This window comes from Electrona antarctica (assembly GCF_951216825.1).
Source record: "Electrona antarctica genome assembly, chromosome: 2".
NCBI classification, from domain to species: domain Eukaryota; kingdom Metazoa; phylum Chordata; class Actinopteri; order Myctophiformes; family Myctophidae; genus Electrona; species Electrona antarctica.
Window position 1 is genome coordinate 48193179 of NC_136807.1, and position 19451 is coordinate 48212629.

General features: G+C 43.1%; 1 protein-coding gene across 1 annotated transcript; it reads right to left on the bottom strand.

Annotated features, from left to right (window-relative positions):
- Positions 1–291: 291 nt before the first annotated feature.
- On the bottom strand, positions 292–19203 carry lad1 (ladinin; the record flags this gene model as incomplete). The annotated part of the gene is made up of 14 exons (XM_079529310.1): positions 19003–19203; positions 17110–17361; positions 13044–13227; positions 12314–12616; positions 10016–10089; positions 8076–8262; positions 7304–7405; positions 6939–6982; positions 6519–6561; positions 6342–6385; positions 5088–5154; positions 4287–4427; positions 3657–3752; positions 292–375 (listed from the first exon to the last, which is right to left on the bottom strand). Exons 1-14 carry the CDS (start codon positions 19035–19037, stop codon positions 292–294), a joined length of 1656 nt encoding a protein of 551 aa, XP_079385436.1. The 5' UTR covers positions 19038–19203.
- Between the last annotated feature and the right edge of the window lie 248 nt (positions 19204–19451).

Sequence of the window (19451 nt, forward strand, 5' to 3'; positions counted from 1 at the left end):
GCTTTTTGACATTGTTAGATCTGTATTACTTCAACTGATTGATTCTACAAATGCTTTCTAAACCAGTAGTTCTCAAACCTGTTCGTGCCAAGAACACCCAAAATGTATTTGGCCCCATCTGACAAATAAAATGCTTTGTGCCAGGGACCCCCAGAAGATAGATTAAATGTGTGTTTTCAAAAAAAAATTCAAGTATTACATTAGAAGGCTAATAATAATAATAATAATGTTATGTTAGAATGCTGGAAGAACGGTCTTACCTGTTGGCATTCATTTAGTCAGTGTCTCACATTATATCTTGCCCGTGGCGGTGTCCTCCTCCCCTCTGCCCTCAAACAGGCTTCTCTTGGTGGTGATGTCCACATTTCTCAGGTCCTATGTGTGTATGGACAGAAAGTGTGGAAATTTAGACTCTGTCTAAATACTGCAGTTTACCGAGTGCATGGCTTACGAAGAATCACTGTAATCGAGAAATAGCCTGCACTCCGAAGTCCTTCTGGTACATTTATTTCATTGTACGGACAGACAAAACACGGACGCGCTTCGGCGTCAAGCCTTCCTCAGCGTGTATAAGAAACAATGCAACAGTTGAGACACATTTACCTAGGGCAGTGGTTTCCAAAGTGGGGGTCCGGGGGGTCCCCAGCTAGAATGATTACAGACCCTTATGGGTTTGTAACTCTGAGAGTGTACAAATGGAACCAAACGGATCCTAACAGTTCCATTTGTACACTCTCAGAGTAAAATTAACATTGATTTTGCAATCTAAATTGGGGGTCCCAGAGATAGAAATGCCATTAAATGGGGTGTCTGCATGTCAAACTGGGGGTCCTTGAAATTAATTCGGGTTGAGAATCACTGCTAGAGTCGCTGTAAAAATCTTCTCTTATGGGGGTCCCTGGCAAATCTTTTCAAATGGGGGTCCGCGGGATAATTAGTGTCAATTTGGGGGTCCTTGACATGAAAAAGTCTGGGAACCACTGACTATAGGGTATACCTGGGTGTGACACTAAAAGCAGTCCGAGACGCTGAGGAAGGCTTGACGCCGAAACGCGCCTGTGTTTTGTCTGTCCGTGCTGCACAAATACATACATGTACCAGAAGGACTTCGGAGTGCTGGATATTTCTCTATTGTGGAAATTCAGAACTGTGCCATCTGAAAACCTAGTAGCAGTGGTACTGTAACCTACTGTACTAGTACATTTACTCAAGCACTGTACTTAAAACCCATTTTGGGCGGGAACCCCTTTTGGTGTTAGCATTATGTTATGCTTTAGCTATTGAAAAATAGCAGATCTACAAGCTCATAGCGCGCCACCGAGTGGCGCGCTACGAGCTTGTAGGTCTGCTATTTTTGAAAAATCGAAGAACCACTGACATAGAAACATAGCTTTTTCAGAAAACTGTCAGGATGTAGAAGACATTTTTAGAATCTGATCTCAGGTCAAAATGGGTTAAGTACAACTTTGGAGTTAGGCTACTTTTACTTTATTGGAGCATTTCCAATTTTCAATCATTTTACTTCTACTCCACTACATCTCAGAGTACAATCAAATATTGTACTTTTACGCCACTACAATTATATGAAAACTTCCGTTACTACCGGTAGTTCGTTTTTAGATTTTGAATAGTATTAAAACTCTTATTTACCCATTTCAGCCCTATATACATTTTGGCAATTTGAAAATAGCCGTATTGGTATTTGATACCAATACTTTCAAGTAAATGCTGCATTCCAGACGTTTACTTAGGCCTCACTCACACGGTCGCAACAGATTGCTGTATGCTTGTTGTATACAAAGGGTGTGACACAGCTTGCCCCAATGCATTTCCAATGGGAGTCACATGGTCTGACACAACACTTGTGTTGTATGAGGGGGAGGGGCGCAGTCGAAACACAGCCGAAAGCCATACAACAGCTTGTAGTCCAAAATGTGGACTACAAACCATGTGACTTCCATTGGAAATGCATTGGGGCGGCCATGACACTCACAACATTCATACAACAAGCATACATCAATGTTTTAAAGGTCTGAGTGAGGCCTTATAACTAGACTAGAGTATTTCTACATTGATTGCAGTATTGATACTTTTACTGAAGTAATTCTTCCACCACTGCCTAGTGCCTAGTACTAGTAAAAACAGAATATTATACCTGTTTAGACCCGGCCTCAACAGGTATGTATAGTATGTGTGAGTTATGAATGAGTCATAGTTCTCACCTAAGCTAATGGAAATCTATTTTAGGAATGGCTCTCATTTAGGCCTGACGTCAAAAAAAAGAAAGAAAGAATATATATTCAAAGATTTGTGCAACATTTTCACGATTTTTCAAAAATAGCAGACCTACAAATTGCTACAAATTGCAAAAGCATATTTCAATATTGCTGTATTGAAATTTAGAAAGTTTCCAAAAAGTAGTCGGCTATTGCAGATCAACAATGTTCACTATATTTGAAGTAGGCCTAGGGCTTAAGTGTTTAATTTATAATATTTTCTTTCTAAATTTGAGAGTCCCACTCCCTTCCTAGAGTGACATGTAGTGGGGTCATGCGAGTGAAATATTTTTTTTTTAAATATAAAAATACTCCAAAAGTGTACTGTACACAAGTAAATGTACTTAGTTACTATCCACCACTGATTAACCCATTTTGGGCCATAACCCCTTTTGGTGTTTTAAACATTGTTATAATTTAGCTATTGAAAAATAGCAGATCTACAAGCTACGAGCTTGTAGGTCTGCTATTTTTGAAAAATCGTGAAAATATTTATTTCAGAAAACTGGAGGATTTTTTTAAATTTCGAGGTCAGGCCAAAATGGGTTAATGTCCACACAGGAGCAGTCAGAACGAGGCTGACAGAGTACTACTGCCACCTAGGTGTCAAAGTGTACACTTCACCTTCACCACATGAATCCAATCCAACTTTATGTATAGAGCACATTTATAACCAACAGAGGAATGCAATAAAACCAGAAAATAAATCACAAATAAGAGAAATATAAACACAAATAAAGACAAAATAGAATAGAAAATAGAAAAAAATTCAAATTAAAACTCAAACTGGGTTAAAAGCTTGGGAAAAAAATTTGGTTTAACCCATTTAGGCCTGACGTCGAAATTTAAAAAATGTCTTCTAAAAAGTTTTCAGAAATACCTGATGTTTCTATATCAGTGGTGCTCAATATTTCATGTAGGACCCCAAAAATGATATGTAATTTAATTGGCCACCGAGCCCCATCTGAAAATATGTTGTTCCAGGAACCCCTCAGAAGCAAAGATTTGAGTTAAAAATGTTCACCATGAAAGAATATATCTTCAAAAGATTAGTGCCGCCCGCATTTTCGCGATTTTTCAAAAATAGCAGACCTAGAAGCTCGTAGCGCGGCACTCTGTGCCGCGCTACGAGCTTGTAGATCTGCTATTTTTCAATAGCTAAAGAATAACATAATGCTTGAAACACCAAAAGGGGTTCCCGCCCAGAATGGATTAAAGGTGTAAACACGATGCGTTGTGAGCTTGTAGATCTGCTATTTTTGCTGTACTGTAGAGGGAATATAGGAGGGGATCATCAAGTATAGAGCCCTGGAGTATAGCCATTCAGTGTAGGGTGTTTTTAAGTGGTGAATACGGTGTGAGCAGTAAAAGACAACTGACCGTGGTGGGACTTGGGGAGGTGCCTGGTGGGCTGGTGGTCTTGTTGAGCCAGAGATTGATCCGGTCCGACATCCCCGACGCGAAGCCACGCAGTTCCTGATGACATCATCACAACAGATGAGCAATAATCTGAATCCACACACCATTGTCATCATACCACTGTATGCATCCATGATGTGTGTGTGTGCGTGCGTGCGTGCGTGCGTGCGTGCGTGCGTGCGTGCGTGCGTGCGTGCGTGCGTGTGCGCGACTAAAATAGTAAGTAAAATAACTTAGCAAACCTCAACTAATGGTATGCTGTAATTCTGAATGAAAGTCATCTTTCTGACAGTTGTCAAAGCTTAGATGACTAAAAATGTAGTTAGGACTGCTAGATTATAATGCAGTGGATGGACGTCTGATAAAGAGTAATCTTGAAAGGTGATCTCCTCTCACTGCAAATAAATCCCTTCCTTTTCACTGCCCTCACTTTAAGCGTCATTTATAAATAATTAGTGCAATGGTGTCCCACACAGAATATAGACGATCTACAAGCTCACAAAGTGTCGCACTTTGCAATGCAGCTGCGAGCTTGTAGATCTGCTCTTTTCAGCGTGGCACACCACCACACCACCACACACTATAAGTTACCTGTCTGGAGATTCCAGGTTTAGCGGAGCCTTCGGCCTGCTGGTCCTTCTCAAACAGGCCTCTCTTCCTGGACACTTCATCCATGAGGAACAGAGTCCTCTGGGTCACGTCTGGGGAACGTATGGCTGTCACGTCAGACTTCTACACACACACACACACACACACGCACGCGCACACATGCGCGCGATGAGGGGGGGAGAAACTGAAAATATATTGTGGTTTTCTTTTAAAGCAAAATTACAGAAACCTTGGTGTAAAATTACAAAATTACAAAACACAACTCAACCAAAATCTCTACCAAAGTGTAATCTTGCTTTAACGACCGTCCCAAACCATATAACATTAATTACAGCATAGGAGTAAGATTTACAAGAACTCATTGTTGCTCTAAGTTATAGACCGATATAAACAATAGGCATAATAATGCCTATTGTTGATTGTTGATGTGCCTTGATGTATCTCTAAATTAGATTTAATATATTATATTAAAATCAAATTCAGAGTGAGCCTGGTCTATACAAATAAAATATATATTATACGTGATCGCATGTCTGGTCTGTTTCAATTGTCCTTTGAAGGCTGAGAATGTGGGGCTCTCCGTCAGGGTAACTGGGAGACAGTCCAAACAACCTTTTGATGTCGGTGGACCTCTCTGGAGTCTGACCTATAGTCCCGTGGCCCGTGTCCCTCTTCCTATGAATAACTATAGCGGGAGCCAGTCCACAATAGGCTTTTGTAAAAAAGGCACTTTTGAAACCTTCTAAGCTTTTCAAAAGTCAAAAAGTGCTGAAAGAGTCTGACCTGCGATGCATGGGCCAGTCTCTCCATCATCTCCTGGATGGATTTGGAGGACATCCTCTGTCTGGAGCTGGAAAGGACAGATGGTACATCGCTGGAGTTATTCCGAGTATATCGGAAAAGCTGCTGATACTGCCTAACATGCTGGCAGTGTGCCAGTCTACGCCATTCCGGCCATGTCATTCATCATTCTGACCGTCATTCATTCACGTGATGATATTTAATTTACAGTCATATTTAGTGATGCACCGAATATTCGGCCGCAGAAAATATTCGGCAGAAAATATTCGGCAGAAAGTATTCGGCAGAAAATGGCTAAAAATGCATTTTCGGCCTATTCGGTTTGGCCCTAATAGGCAGAAAATGTATCACCGAATAGTATATGCAATCGATGCATTCAAAAGAGCTGAATAAATGTTTTATGGACCCATAATAGTGATTATTATTTAAGTAAAGTTTTGCCATAACCATTTATTTTACCATAAATCAGGTGGCTTTTAGGTACGGCCATGACAGCAATGGTAGGAAAAAAAGATATATAATATTAATCATATTCGGATATTCGGTATTCGGCCAACTGTTTCCTATATTCAGTATTCGGTTTCGGCCAAGAATTTCCCTTTCGGTGCATCCCTAGTCATATTGATTGATTGCTTCAGTTGATGTTGCACTACTGTTTTGTACTCTTCTCTCTGGGTCGTCCTCTTACTGTACTATTTATTGACATTATAATTTTACTAACTTGTAGCTGCACATTAACAATAACTAATGGACATTTTATTTATTCCTAGATCAGTGAGTGGTTCTCAAAGCTTTTTACCGGTACTCTGTATCGACAATACGCAAGTTGTGGAATCAGAATTGGGAAGAAGAAAATGTCACCGGTACATCTCTATACATCTCTACTACAGCTGTGCATGCCACGACAGAGCATGCAGTCAGTGTCTTATTTAAAATAAATAATATCTATTAACCCATTTTGACCTGAGATCAGATTCTACAAAATGTCTTCTACATCCTGACAGTTTTCTGAAAAAGCTATGTTTCTATGTCAGTCGTTCTTCGATTTTTCAAAAATAGCAGACCTACAAGCTCGTAGCGCGCCACTCGGTGGTGCGCTATGAGCTTGTAGATCTGCTATTTTTCAATAGCCAAAGCATAACATAATGCTAACACCAAAAGGGGTTCTTCCCGCCCCAAAATGGGTTAAACTTTGTAATGTGTGCACGAAGGATATAAAACGTTATTTAAACTCACTTCCTCTGGAAAGTAGATGTTCTGTCTTCATCTGGACGTTGCTCCTGGTGAGAATAGTTGATACTGTAAAACATCTATGTCATTTAGATATTATTCACGGGTGCAATGCACTTTAGAGGTCATGTGCATAGCTGCACACAACGTTATAGATGTGGTAAACTAGAATAGTCATCTTACTGTGTTGGATTCAAACTTCTTAGAGGCAATCCGGACACTCATGCTACAATAACACAAAACACAAGGATATTAATGCACAGAGAGAGAGAGAGAGAGAGAGAGAGAGGCATACAGAGAGAGAGAGAGCGAGAGAGAGAGAGAGAGAGAGAGGTGGGGGAACATAACTAACCCTAGAAATCATTGCTGTCTGGTGGAAACCTCATATGTCCAAAAACCTTTACTTTTCAGGATTCAAATGCAAAAATAGCAGGTCTACAAGCTCCCAAATGTGCCCCCATGCGATGCGTTTTGAGCATGTAGATCTGCTATTTTTGATACTTTTGTACTGTTGACACCGTTGTAGTATGATCAAGTAGGATATGAAAACATTGAGAAAATAGTTTTCTGCCCGACGGCGATGAAATAAAGAGTTTATCTCACCTCCTCTGCAGTGGCGTTTTCTCCTCTTCTTTCTTTTGCAGCATCTGTAGGCGTTCAAGGTTCTGTAAGTGTGTGTTCGCAGCAGACATGGCTGTCTTCTGAATAGTCAACAACTGTATGCTCATCCCTCCTCCTCACAGCACAGTATAACAAAGCAGTCAGTCAGTGGTAAATGTTGGTAAACAGGCATATCAACTGTCATGAATTTGAAGCTTGGGTGACACAGGCAAATGACCCTGTCCCTCATTTATCTGCCGTCATTTTGAGTTGATAGTCAAATAGGCAAAGGTGAATGTCGACATCCTTCACCTGCGTGCGTGCTTGCGTGCGTGCGTGCGTGCGTGCGTGCGTGCGTGCGTGCGTACCCTGAAAGAAGCCGTCCTGGAGCTCTGTTTGAGGAAGGCAGGTCGTCTGGTCGTCTGTTCTGTGTTGACTGAGCCATTGGAGGGAGAGCCAGTCACATTGGTCTAGGGATACAGAAAACCTTATTTCAACACTCACCGGTATATCTTTTTAATACTATTACCATTTAAAACCCATATACAGTACTTTAGCTGACCGGTAAAAGTCCCCTTGGCCTTTTCCCCTCTGTCTATACAAAAATAGCCATCGGAACGCGTTGCAAGATTGTAGATTGTTTATTTTCTGTTCAATGTTCAGCCCAGAATAAGTCGTTGACAACATTCAACATCTTGCATCCTCCCTTGGTGATTTTTTTAGATGACTGTCACCAGTAGGTGGCACTATTTCATTATTTCAGTGTCTCCTCCTGCGATAATACCAAAGTCCACCAGGAGGACATCATGCAAATCAGAGGTGTGTGTGTGTGTGTGTGTGTGTGTGTGTGTGTGTGTGTGTGTGTGTGTGTGTGTGTGTGTGTGTGTGTGTGTGTGTGTGTGTGTGTGTGTGTGTGTGTGTGTGTGTGTGTGTGTGTGTGTGTGTGTGTGTGTGTGTGTGTGTGTGTGTGTGTGTGTGTGTGTGTGTGTGTGTGTGTGTGTGTGTTAGTGGGCAGTGGCAATGATGTCATCTGTGAAGTTGGCTGCTGGAGTAAGTTCAGTGTGTGCATGTACGTGGGCGAGTGTGTGTCTGTGTGTGTATATGCGTGTGTGTGTGTGTGTGTGTGGCACAGTGCAGTACCTCCTGAGTGTGCCCATTGTGCACAGGGCTCTGGGCAGAGCCTCTGGGAGAAGGACTTTGGCAGGGAGAGGGCCAGTGTTCTCTGCTGGGAGACAGAGAGGCTGTCGGAGAGCAGGGGCTCATGGGAGTGCTGCTCCCACTCCTCTCACTGGAAGACAGGTTCTTGTCCAGGGAGATGGACACGGAGCTGAAAGGGCAAGAGGATTTTTTTTTATCCTTCTAGAATGTCAAGTTTGTCAACCTTGGTGGTTCTCAACCTGTGGGTCGGGACACCAAGGGGGGGTCCCCGTGTGATTTAGTAATCAACAAACTATACTATAAAAACTGGTCAAACATTGGCCACATACTGTATGGCCAATCTATATCTATAAATGCATCTCTGTATGTCTGTACGTCTGTAATGCACGTAACTCGAGAACCGTTCGCCCCACCGACTTCAAATTTGACACACACGTTCCACACTCCCACAGGGGGTGCAGTGCCCGGTGTCGAGTCGGTCGGACCCACGGTTGTCCAGAACCAGCACAAAAGCCTCGGCCCGGGCTCTGGACCTGATCACCCCTACTGTATCTCCATATATGGAGCTGCCCTGTTCTGACATCACAACACTTCATATTTGGGCATGCCTGACACAGAACTCCATATATAGGAATATAGGGACACAGAGAGACGGATCTCCACATGGTACGGGTACAACGGGTATTGCATATCCGGGTGGGGCTTCCATCGTTACCGACTCGGTGCTCTACAGCCGGGCACCAGTCTAGTAATATAAGAAAGAGGCAAACGTTTGAAAATAGAGCCAGCAGATCCATCCAACAAAGTGTGACAGCTCAGTGGCAAGCAGTGAAGCACGGTAGTATTTTTCATTTAGCCATTACATAGCCTAAATAGTATTACCTAATTTATAAGCATTTTGGTTTGACTAACACTTTTTAAGTGGTGCAACCACTTCCTTAAGTGACTATGTGTGTGGCTGGGTGGCTGGCTGGCTGGCTGGCTGGCTGGGTGTGTGGGTGCGTCTGAGCACGAAAACAGCATGGTTGTTTTTCACCACCTGTGCGCAACCTAACACACACACACAAACACACGCACATATTAACTGTATATATGGTGATTTCGGGTGTGCCAGTAGAGTACAGTACAGTACAGTAGAGGGACCCCCACACGGTAACTCTGTCATTTCTCAACCGTTTCGGACGCGGGGCGGCTCACCGGAATCGGGCCGGCACTGGGTGTGTTCCTGTGGGTCTGGACCCCCCCCCACACACACACACACACGGAGTTCCACCACTTACTTCACACGGGTGTGACTTTTTTTAATACATTCAGCACATCTCTTTTACAATACATGGATGCAAAGCAAAAGAGAAATCAAGAACAAGAGAGGCAAGCCAAGAGTGGACACTGACATTGGTGTTTGGTCCAGGTTGCGCCTAATCCTTAAAGCTGCTATAAGCAATAATATGTCAAAATATCTTTTAGGTATTCAGACAGCCAGCAATGGGTAGAACGCTCCCAAAAATAATTTAGTCTCTGTGACACATCTAGGGGCCACAATCTGCAATCAAAGATGTTCCTAGAAGCTTTGTCATTGGTCAAAAAAAACCCGGTCGCAGTGACTAACCAATCAGGAAGCAGACAATGACAAAGCTTCTATAGGAACATCTTTGATTGCAGATTGCGGCCCCTAGATGTGTCACAGAGACTAAATTATTTTTGGGAGCGTTATACCCATTGCTGTCATTAAAAAGTCATTAAAATGTAAACTATGCCTAAAACTAACCTTAACCCTAACCCCGAACCTCACAGAAAGTATTCCCTAAATCTAACTGTCCACCTGGGCGAAACCGAAACACCACACCAGCGAACTGATGAACCACAAATGGCATCATAGGTTCTATCTAGATGACACTACATTTATTCAGGTTTTTACTCACCTGACAAACTTGTTGGATCGGTTAGATGGCGGCTTGGGGTCTGGGTCTTTGCCTAGTGAGCCTCTTTTTTCCTGCTGGAAAAAAAAAACCAATATACAGTTGGAGGCCATCGATATTGTCCTTTTCTTTTTGCTGAGGTTTGCGTGATCTGTGCAAAAGGACCCCTTTTGGTGTTTAACATTATGTTATAATTTAGCTATTGAAAAATAGCAGATCTACAAGCTTGTAGGTCTGCTATTTTTGAAAGGATTTAGAAGATTTTTTAAAATTTTGAGGTCAGGCCTAAATGGGTCAAATGATAAGGGACAATATCGGTGGCACCCAACTGTATATCCATGTAAATATACAGTATAACTACAGGCCAATGCTAATGCCAAACAAGGTACTGTATAGTACAGAGAAGGGGCACGCCTTTTATTGCACAACCCAACATGGATAGCCTACGGACTCATTTGCAACTGTAATGAATGACTGTGTTTAAAGTAAGTGTAATAAAAGATAAGGTGGAAAGATATGACCTTATGCCCACAGTTTCCAAGTTTTTATTGTCTTATTTGCATAGATATTTTAGATTAACTGAAGAACTGTGTCAGTCTTTCATAAAGCAGTATCATGTAGAGTCATATTCAGTAACATAACAGGATATATATTATATTGTCGCTGTCGATGCAGACACCTCGTTCTGTATCTCTAAACCTCTTATGTATTTTCATAAATTGATGCCCTATTTCATCATGCAAGACTGTCGCACAAATGTAGTGAAAATAGCAGCTCTACCTAAGTCCACAACATGTTTCGATTCGTCGCGAGCGGCTATTTTCACAATTCAAATTTTATTTGAATAGTAAAACACTTATGGTTTTGGACCTGAGAGCGATGATATACAAATATTGACATGACTTTAGTGTGGCTGTGGCACGACTATTGTAGGCTGTGGTTTGCAAACTAAGTGAACTTTTAGCGATTTGAAAATAGCTGATCTACATACAGGCTCACAACGTGTCACATTGAGATGCGATGTGAGCTTGTGCTGTAGATCTACCATTTTCGAAATATTTTGTGGGGGGGTCCGTGGTGAAATACATATCAATTTGGGGGGGGGGGTCCTTGACGTGAAACAGTTTGAGACCCACTGGGGCTAAACAAAATACTTTGTGTGTGCGTGTGTGTGTGTGTGTGTGTGTGTGTGTGTGTGTGTGCGTGTGTGTGTGTGTGTGTGTGTGTGTGTGTGTTCATAAGACCCTTGTCCATGTGATGACATGTTTCGGCTGAATATCCCCGGGAGGTATGTGACTGTGTGGGAATATATAGGTCAGTATAGTTGGTGCTCCAGGGAAAGTGAAAATGTCAGACAGTGTTGGCGGTAACATCGGATTGTAAGGAAATGATTAACGCCATTCTCTGTCTGCGTGGGGTAACGGCCTAACTGTCCAACAACCGCACTGCGTGGGGTGGCATTTTTGGCAGCCTTCCGTCATCATGACCAAGTAAACAATTAACCGCTTAAGATCGACACCGCCACACGCTGACAATAGCCAAGCTACAAGCTCACAATGTGCCACAGTACGACATATTGTGAGCTTGTAGATCAGCCATTTTCAGCACATGACAATGTCGTACGAGTATACGCTTACTGCCTAAAAATGCTCAAAATAGAGACGCCGTGGTTAATATTAATAGCTTGGATTCAAGTGAGAATCTCACAATTTGTGAGTTAATCTTAGGGACATTCACATTTCCATTCATGAAGGTAAGGCTATCAATACGTGAATTAATCAGTGAAATGAAAACATAGGGAGTCGGACATTTAGAGCCTTTTATTTAGGTGCTAGTGTACAAAAAAACGACTAACGTTTCGACCTTCTAGGTCAGATGACTCTTCATCAGAGACTTCTAGATCGAAACGTTAGTCGTTTTTTTGTATACTAGCACCTAAATAAAAGGCTTAAAATGTCCGTGCTGCTCCTCTCCTCCTGCGAAAATAAAAAACATTTCGGACACTATACTCGTGTCGCTGTTAATTATGTCATTGCTGTGGCACAATTAAAACATGGTGATCGTGACCATCGGTTGTAATCAAGTTTTCACGATTCATCGTGGGATAAGATAAGTCTTAATAGGGTATAATATGTATCACTAGATATTCGGTCACCACGACAAAATGGTGTAATCACTAGTGAGAAGGGAGTGATTTGCGACACACAAAGCCAAAGCCAATATCTCCCCTATACTCCAGCAGAGCCACTGAGATACCATTTTACAATGACAGATCACATCTAACCCTAACCCCCATCCCACCTGTCTGTTGACGATGGTTGAAGTGGTGGTACTGGAGGCGATGTTGGCGGTACCGGTGGTAGCGTAGATGGTACTGGAGGTGGTGGTGGAGTTGGTGCAGGTGGGACTGGTGGGACTTTTGATGCTGGTCGGACTGATGGGACTTGGTGTGATGCTGGTGCTGGAGGTGGTGCTGGTCAGACTGATGGGACTTGTAGTGATGCTGGTACTGGTGGGATTGGGAACGTCTGCTCTCTGGGCACGATGCGTAGGTTTGGGCAGCACGTGAGGCGGAGGCACACGCTTCCCTTCCTCTTTGTAGTGCTGTGACGATTAGACATTTTTAAGTTGGCAATTAATTGTCATACAAATAACTGCGATTATATTACGATTCCATTGTTTGGGGGGGGGGGGGGGGGGGGGGGGAACATATACATTTCTAATTTCAGTTTTACTTTTGCTTTGTAATGAAAAATAACTTTAATATGCAAAGAAAGTACTGCCGTATTTAAAAATGTTTAATTGTTATCAAACAAAAGCCAAAATAGCTGAAGTAGCTGATCTACAAGCTTACGATGCTTGTAAGCTGCAGCAGAAATGTTCTTTGGAAAATGCTTGAATATTTTTCAACATACGGAACTATTATCACACGATCGGAACTATTATCACACGATCACACAAAATCATTGCGATCGTCTCAAGTAATCACGATTGGATGATCGCGTACTAATCGTGCCTCAGTGGCCTATACCTCTTTGTCGCTGTGGCCCAGTGACTCCGCCCTAGCTCCTCCTCCTCCTACTCCGTTCTCCGTCACCACCACCTCCTCCTCGTGCTCCTCAGTCTGGCGACTCAGAGTCTCCATTTGTCTCAGACGTCGCTTATCGTCACGCCTGCGCAGCATCTCTACGAAGTCCAGCTGCGTCTGCTCCTCGCTGAACACACACACGCACACGCGCACGCACACGCACACACACACACACACGCACGCACGCACACACACACACACACACACACACACACACGTAACACACACATAAACATTTTAGGCGTTTTTTTAGCCTGAGTTATACTGAGCTTATAGATCTGCTATTTTCAGTGCCCGACTAAAGCCCAAACCACACCAAACCACACACTCCTTGCAACTCAAGGAGTTGCATTGGTGTGGTTGACCTTAAAATGGGCTTAACCCATTCTGGGCGGGAACCCCTTTTGGTGTTAGCATTATGTTATGCTTTAGCTATTGAAAAATAGCAGATCTACAAGCTCATAGCGCGCCACCGAGTGGCGCGCTACGAGCTTGTAGGTCTGCTATTTTTGAAAAATCAAAGAACGACTGACATAGAAACATAGCTTTTTCAGAAAACTGTCAGGATGTAGAAGACATTTTTAGAATCTGATCTCAGGTCAAAATGGGCTTAAGTATAAATCAGGCATAACTAAACCCAACCTCTAACCCTAACCTCTAAATGCATAATCGTAACCAAAAACCCCAACCTGAATCTTTTCCTAAATAGGCCCTCCAAAGTTCCACGGTGTGGCAGACCCGCATTTCCTGATCCACGTCATGGTCCTTTCCAGCACAGGAAATGAGTCTGCCAACCACAGCCCAAAATATACCTCCTAGTCCTGACAAACTATACCGGGGTATAGCCTGGGATATAAAACAGGCTATAGCCCACTTCAACCCTGGGTATAGTTTGAACAACCTGGGGTGTATCTTGGGCTGTTACACCTGGACCAGGATTATAGTAATCCACTTTGTCTAACTTTAAAAAAAACAACAACAATTGAAAACCAGGAAATGGTTCTCCTCACTAATGTCTATTTTTCAAATTGTACTATCCGTGTGGGGACATTCGGCCCTCACAAGTAATGCTCTTGTTTTTTTATGTCCATGCAGAGGATCCTGACAGGCTGCAGACGCGCCTCCTGCAGGAGACTTTAGGCCCCATTTACACTGGCAGACAAATCTAGCCTGAATCAGATCTGTGCCACATCAAGATTGAAATCCGATTGGTTTAAATGGTCACATGACTCATTTAGACAAATCAGATTCCAATCTGGATGTGGCTCAGATCTGATTCAGGCTGGATGTGGCTGCCAGTGTAAATGGGGCCTTAGTTGGCTCAAATAAGAACCCATTTGATTTTTTGCGTTCTATAGGGACCCGTTGGGCCTGACCGCATGTCCCCTCGCTGACAACAACCTCAGGCAGGGTTCAATTAGAACCCATGACCTTTTCTGCATACAATACATTCCACAGTGATGCACATAGCGTGCACACAGCCGCAGATGACCTGTAAGTGACACTGGCCCTAAAGAGAAGAAGAAGGGACCTGGCCTTCCAGCATTTTGATCAGGTTTCTGTCATGAAAGGCTTCACGGTTTCTCTCTCCAGGGTCAAAGGCGCTTTGAAGAGTACTGTTTCTTTCTGCTGCTCTGGGGACTCTATAGGGCCACTGATGTTTTTGACAGATTTTCACTTCTCATCTTCTTTTTTTTTTGGTGCATAGTATCAGGTTCTCCGTGCAGGCATAGCAATGATAGGCTATAGAACTGACATATAGTCCCACGGGGTACAATTAACCCCCGTTGCTACAATTAAGATTTATGAGTGAAGTGAAAGAGAGTGACAGGCAGGGTATAGGTAACCGGAACGCTTGCCCCAAAACTTGCTCGCCCCGTTCTTTTTGTGTTTGTGTGGATCGCTCACCCCCAGCGGTTCTTGTTTTCTTGCATTTGTTTTACTGAGGATTTTACTGAAATAGGTGGTTGTTGTATTCATAGGCAGAAAAGGAGTGAGACAGACGCACAGAGAGAGAGAGAGAGATGGAGGCAGAGAGAGACTAACAAACACACTAACTGCTGCATATATCACTGTAATCATCATGGTTTCATTGTTTGACGTTCACTTGTTTTCATTGTTACTATATTGCGTGTTATTCATGCAATATTGTTAGGCTCTAGTTATTCACTTGTTGTCTCTGATTGATTGCATGATTGAATACTGTATTAACAGTTTGCACATGGTACAGACTAGGTAGGATTATACAATGGTCCTAAAAGGCCCTCTAGATGAACCGAGGACCCCAGTGTAAACAAGTCTTAAGTGCTTTTCTGGGTTTGACCTGAGATCAGATTCTAAAAATGTCTTCTACATCCTGACAGTTTTCTGAAAAAGCTATGTTTCTATGTCGTTCTTCGATTTTTCAAAAATAGCAGAACTACAAGCTCGTAGCGCGCCACTCGGTGGCGCGCTATGAGCTTGTAGATCTGCTATTTTTCAATAGCTAAAGCATTAAAAACCAAGGCTTTTGCACACCTACAGGCGACAGGTGCGTAGGAGAGGGTATGGTGACCAAAAATAAAAAAAGGAACAAACACCCGCACACTGTCTTCAAATGCAGTAACCAACTTTTATTTAGGGAAACAGCTGTTTCCCTAAATTGTGTGTGCTGTTTCTCTAAATAAAAGTTGGTCACTGCATTTGAAGACAGTGTGCGGGTGTTTGTTCCTTTTTTCAATAGCTAAAGCATAACATAATGCTAACACCAAAAGGGGTTCCCGCCCAGAATGGGTTAACCTCTTAGCAGACCTTGTATTGAACTGTGCTTTCCTCAAACTGTGCTTTTTCTACAAATTGTAATCCATCAGTCAACCAACCCTAAATGCTTGTTTCCATTATGGTCCTGTGTATTTTCAATTCATCAATACATTTAAAGACATACATTAATGCACAATATACGGTAGGTATAATGTTGTGACTTGCTTTATGTTATATGTATGTTTTGGCAATGTAAAACGCAGTGGCTCAGGGAAGGTTCCCAGTTCGTTCCCGGGCTCCCCCAGAGTTAGCATCGAAGTGTCCTTGAGCAAGACTCTTAACCCTTAATTGTTCCCGATGAGCAGGTTGGTACCTTGCATGGTTTCCTCCACCACCGGGGGGGGGGGGTGTGTGTGTGTGTGTGTGTGTGTGTGTGTGTGTGTGTGTGTGTGTGTGTGTGTGTGTGTGTGTGTGTGTGTGTGTGTGTGTGTGTGACTGTGTGTGACTGTGTGTGTGTGTGTGTGTGTGTGTGTGTGTGTGTGTGAATCTAATGCACAATCGTTGTAAAGAGCCTAAAGGCACTATATACATGCACCATACCATATATTATCAAGCCATTAAAGCAGTTTGAATTTAGAGTGGAGACAGAGAGAGACACAGACAGAGAGACAGCGAGAGAGACACACACAGTGAGAGAGACAGAGAGAGACACAGAGAGAGAGACACACAGTGAGAGAGACAGAGAGAGACACACAGTGAGAGAGACAGAGAGAGACACACAGTGAGAGAGACAGAGAGACACAGAGAGAGAGACACACAGTGAGAGAGACAGAGAGAGACACACAGTGAGAGAGACACACAGTGAGAGAGACACACAGTGAGAGAGACAGAGAGAGACACACAGTGAGAGAGACAGAGAGAGACACAGAGAGAGAGACAGAGAGAGACACAGAGAGAGAGAGACAGAGAGAGACACAGAGAGAGAGACAGAGAGAGAGACAAAGAGAGACACAGAGAGAGACACAGAGAGAGACACAGAGAGAGAGAGACAGAGAGAGACACAGAGAGTGAGACAGAGAGACAGAGACAGAGGGAGACAGAGAGAGACACAGAGAGAGACACAGAGAGAGAGACAGAGAGATAAAGAAAGGGAAAGAGAAAGAGCATGAGTAGACAAGCCGGGTCACAAACCATGCCGTTGCCGCTCAGAGGAGATCATGTTTTGGTAGAACTAGTTTTTAGGTGTGAGTGAATGAATGAATGAACAAACCTGCTGACTCCCTGCTGGCCCGTGGCTGCCCTGTCACTGCTAGCGCGCTCCGCCCCGCGGCGGGGGGTGCTGCTGCTGCTGTCATCGTTGGCGGTGGGGGTGGGGGTGGGGGGGGTGTCTCTGGGGGGGGCGGGGTGGTCAGGTGATGAGAGGTCGTCGGGGTCAGCGGTGCTGCTGGAGAAGCCCCTCACCCTCCTCCTCCTCTCCCTCTCCACCTCCTCATCATCCTCCACCGTCCACTGGCGCGCTAGGCTGGACACACACACACACACACACACACGCACAACTTATCTATCAGCTAGTTAGACTGTTGGAGCACTGTTTCCCAAACAGTGGGTCAGGACTCGGGAGGACCCATGTTTGGGTCGCGGACACATTTGTATGGTCTCTTGTAAATAGAGGGTATGCGCATGCCATGCATAAAGTGAGTGGGAAATCGAGTAGCAAAGTCAGTTAAACGTTGTTTACTGCAATCAGATAGATAGGACTATTCTGTTTGGAATGTATGGGCTGTCAAGGCCAGAAAGTTTGTTTTATTTCTTTGCCACTCGGTAGGTGTGTATATGATGATGTCACGCGCATATCCCGTTCTTTTTTGTTTTCCAGAAAACAGTTTTATGAGGGGCGCTAGCCCCTCCTATGCACAGCTTTGTGTGTGTGTGTGTGTTTGTACTCGGAATGTGATGATTTGATTGGCTGATGTATAGCGGCCCTCACTGTGGAATGGGCCTCAGGTCTTTATGTGTTAGTGTGATGTGTGCATGGTTCCTATACTTCTAACTATGATCCAATATTATAAAGGTGATTGGACTGACACATGCAGCTGTTCATTCATCATTAGCATGGACCACTCATTACATGCCTAAAGGTATAGTCCTACTTATAGTACTACTATCTATTCGGTACTACTATTTACTATAACCCCTTACTGTGTACATATGTTTTTCTTTTGATTTCTAACCCTTTGTTTATATGATGTTTTTTTCTTTCTTGTGCATAGTAGGCTTATACTGTATATTTGTAAGTCATTAAAATGTTCTGATGAATTGAAATTGGAGGACCCCAATGTAAACAAGCCATATGCTTTTTCTGGTATCTTGGCAGACCTATTATTGACCTGTGCTTTCCTCGAACTGTGCTTACTCGACTGTAGAATAGGTTGGGTTCAATCAATCAATCAATCAATCAATGTGACTACAGACTAGACAGACATGCCTGTGTGTATCTGAATATCGTTACTGTCAGGTAAAAAAAACAACAACGAACAATACTTCATCATACAAGAATGTATGATGAAGTTTTGGATTCATACAAGGTTTCTATCCGGCGGCAGCAACGATATAATCTTTTCATCATCATCATATCTCATCTGAGCTCTCAGCCTCGCTCTATACACAAAAACTTCACATACATTTTTTTGAACATGGATCATCACGCACTGTGTGATAATCCTGCCAGTAGCCTATTAACGGTTACCGCAGTCGGAACCGGCTTGACTCGTTCATCATCTTTTTATCTGAGGCTATATGTCTGAGTCTGCACGTGTGTGGAAATGAGTACGTTAAAAAGTCACAGTGACTGGCATTAGTAGTAGGTACTGTGTAGTACAGACACCGTACACTGTATTATCCCGAATGTGTAATAGGCCTATTTATTACAACAGTTGTTAATGGCTGCGAGATATTTGATGGTCAGCTTGATTGAAGCAGTTGACATTTTGACAAGACATGCTGGAGCCTACTTTACAGAATTAGCGTGACAATGTTTATTCGGTAATAGGCTTAATGTAGGCTATGCAGTATTCTGTATTCAGTTTCAGTTAATGTTATATAGCGTCAACAACTAAAGACAATCCGAATTAAAATAATAAAACACGGACTTTAAAAACCTTACCTGGACAAAGCCGACCAGTTTTTCCGAGCTGACATTTTTCGGTGTGTTTATAAAAATAAAAGTCCAACTGAACGACAAGTGGAATCTTACTGGCAGCGAGAGAGAGGGAGAGAGGGAAAAAAATAGAAGTCAAGATGCACTTCAGTTCAGTTCACACAAGGCGTGACTGACTATTCTATCGCTTGCGGGAGGTGATCTGATTCTGAACAGTCCTCCACCTTTACCCCGCTGCATGGACGTCACATGACCATAGTACTGTAACTGTAGTCGGTGCATGGTGTAGCAGCCTACCTGACAGAGCTACAGCTGTGTGTGTGTGTGTGTGTGTGTGTGTGTTTCCCCAAACAATGGGTCGGGACCCATTTGTGGGTCGCGGACACATTTTTATGGGTCCTTCATTATTTTTTGGTTTCCTACATTTTGTTTTGAATTATTATAATTTCAAAACA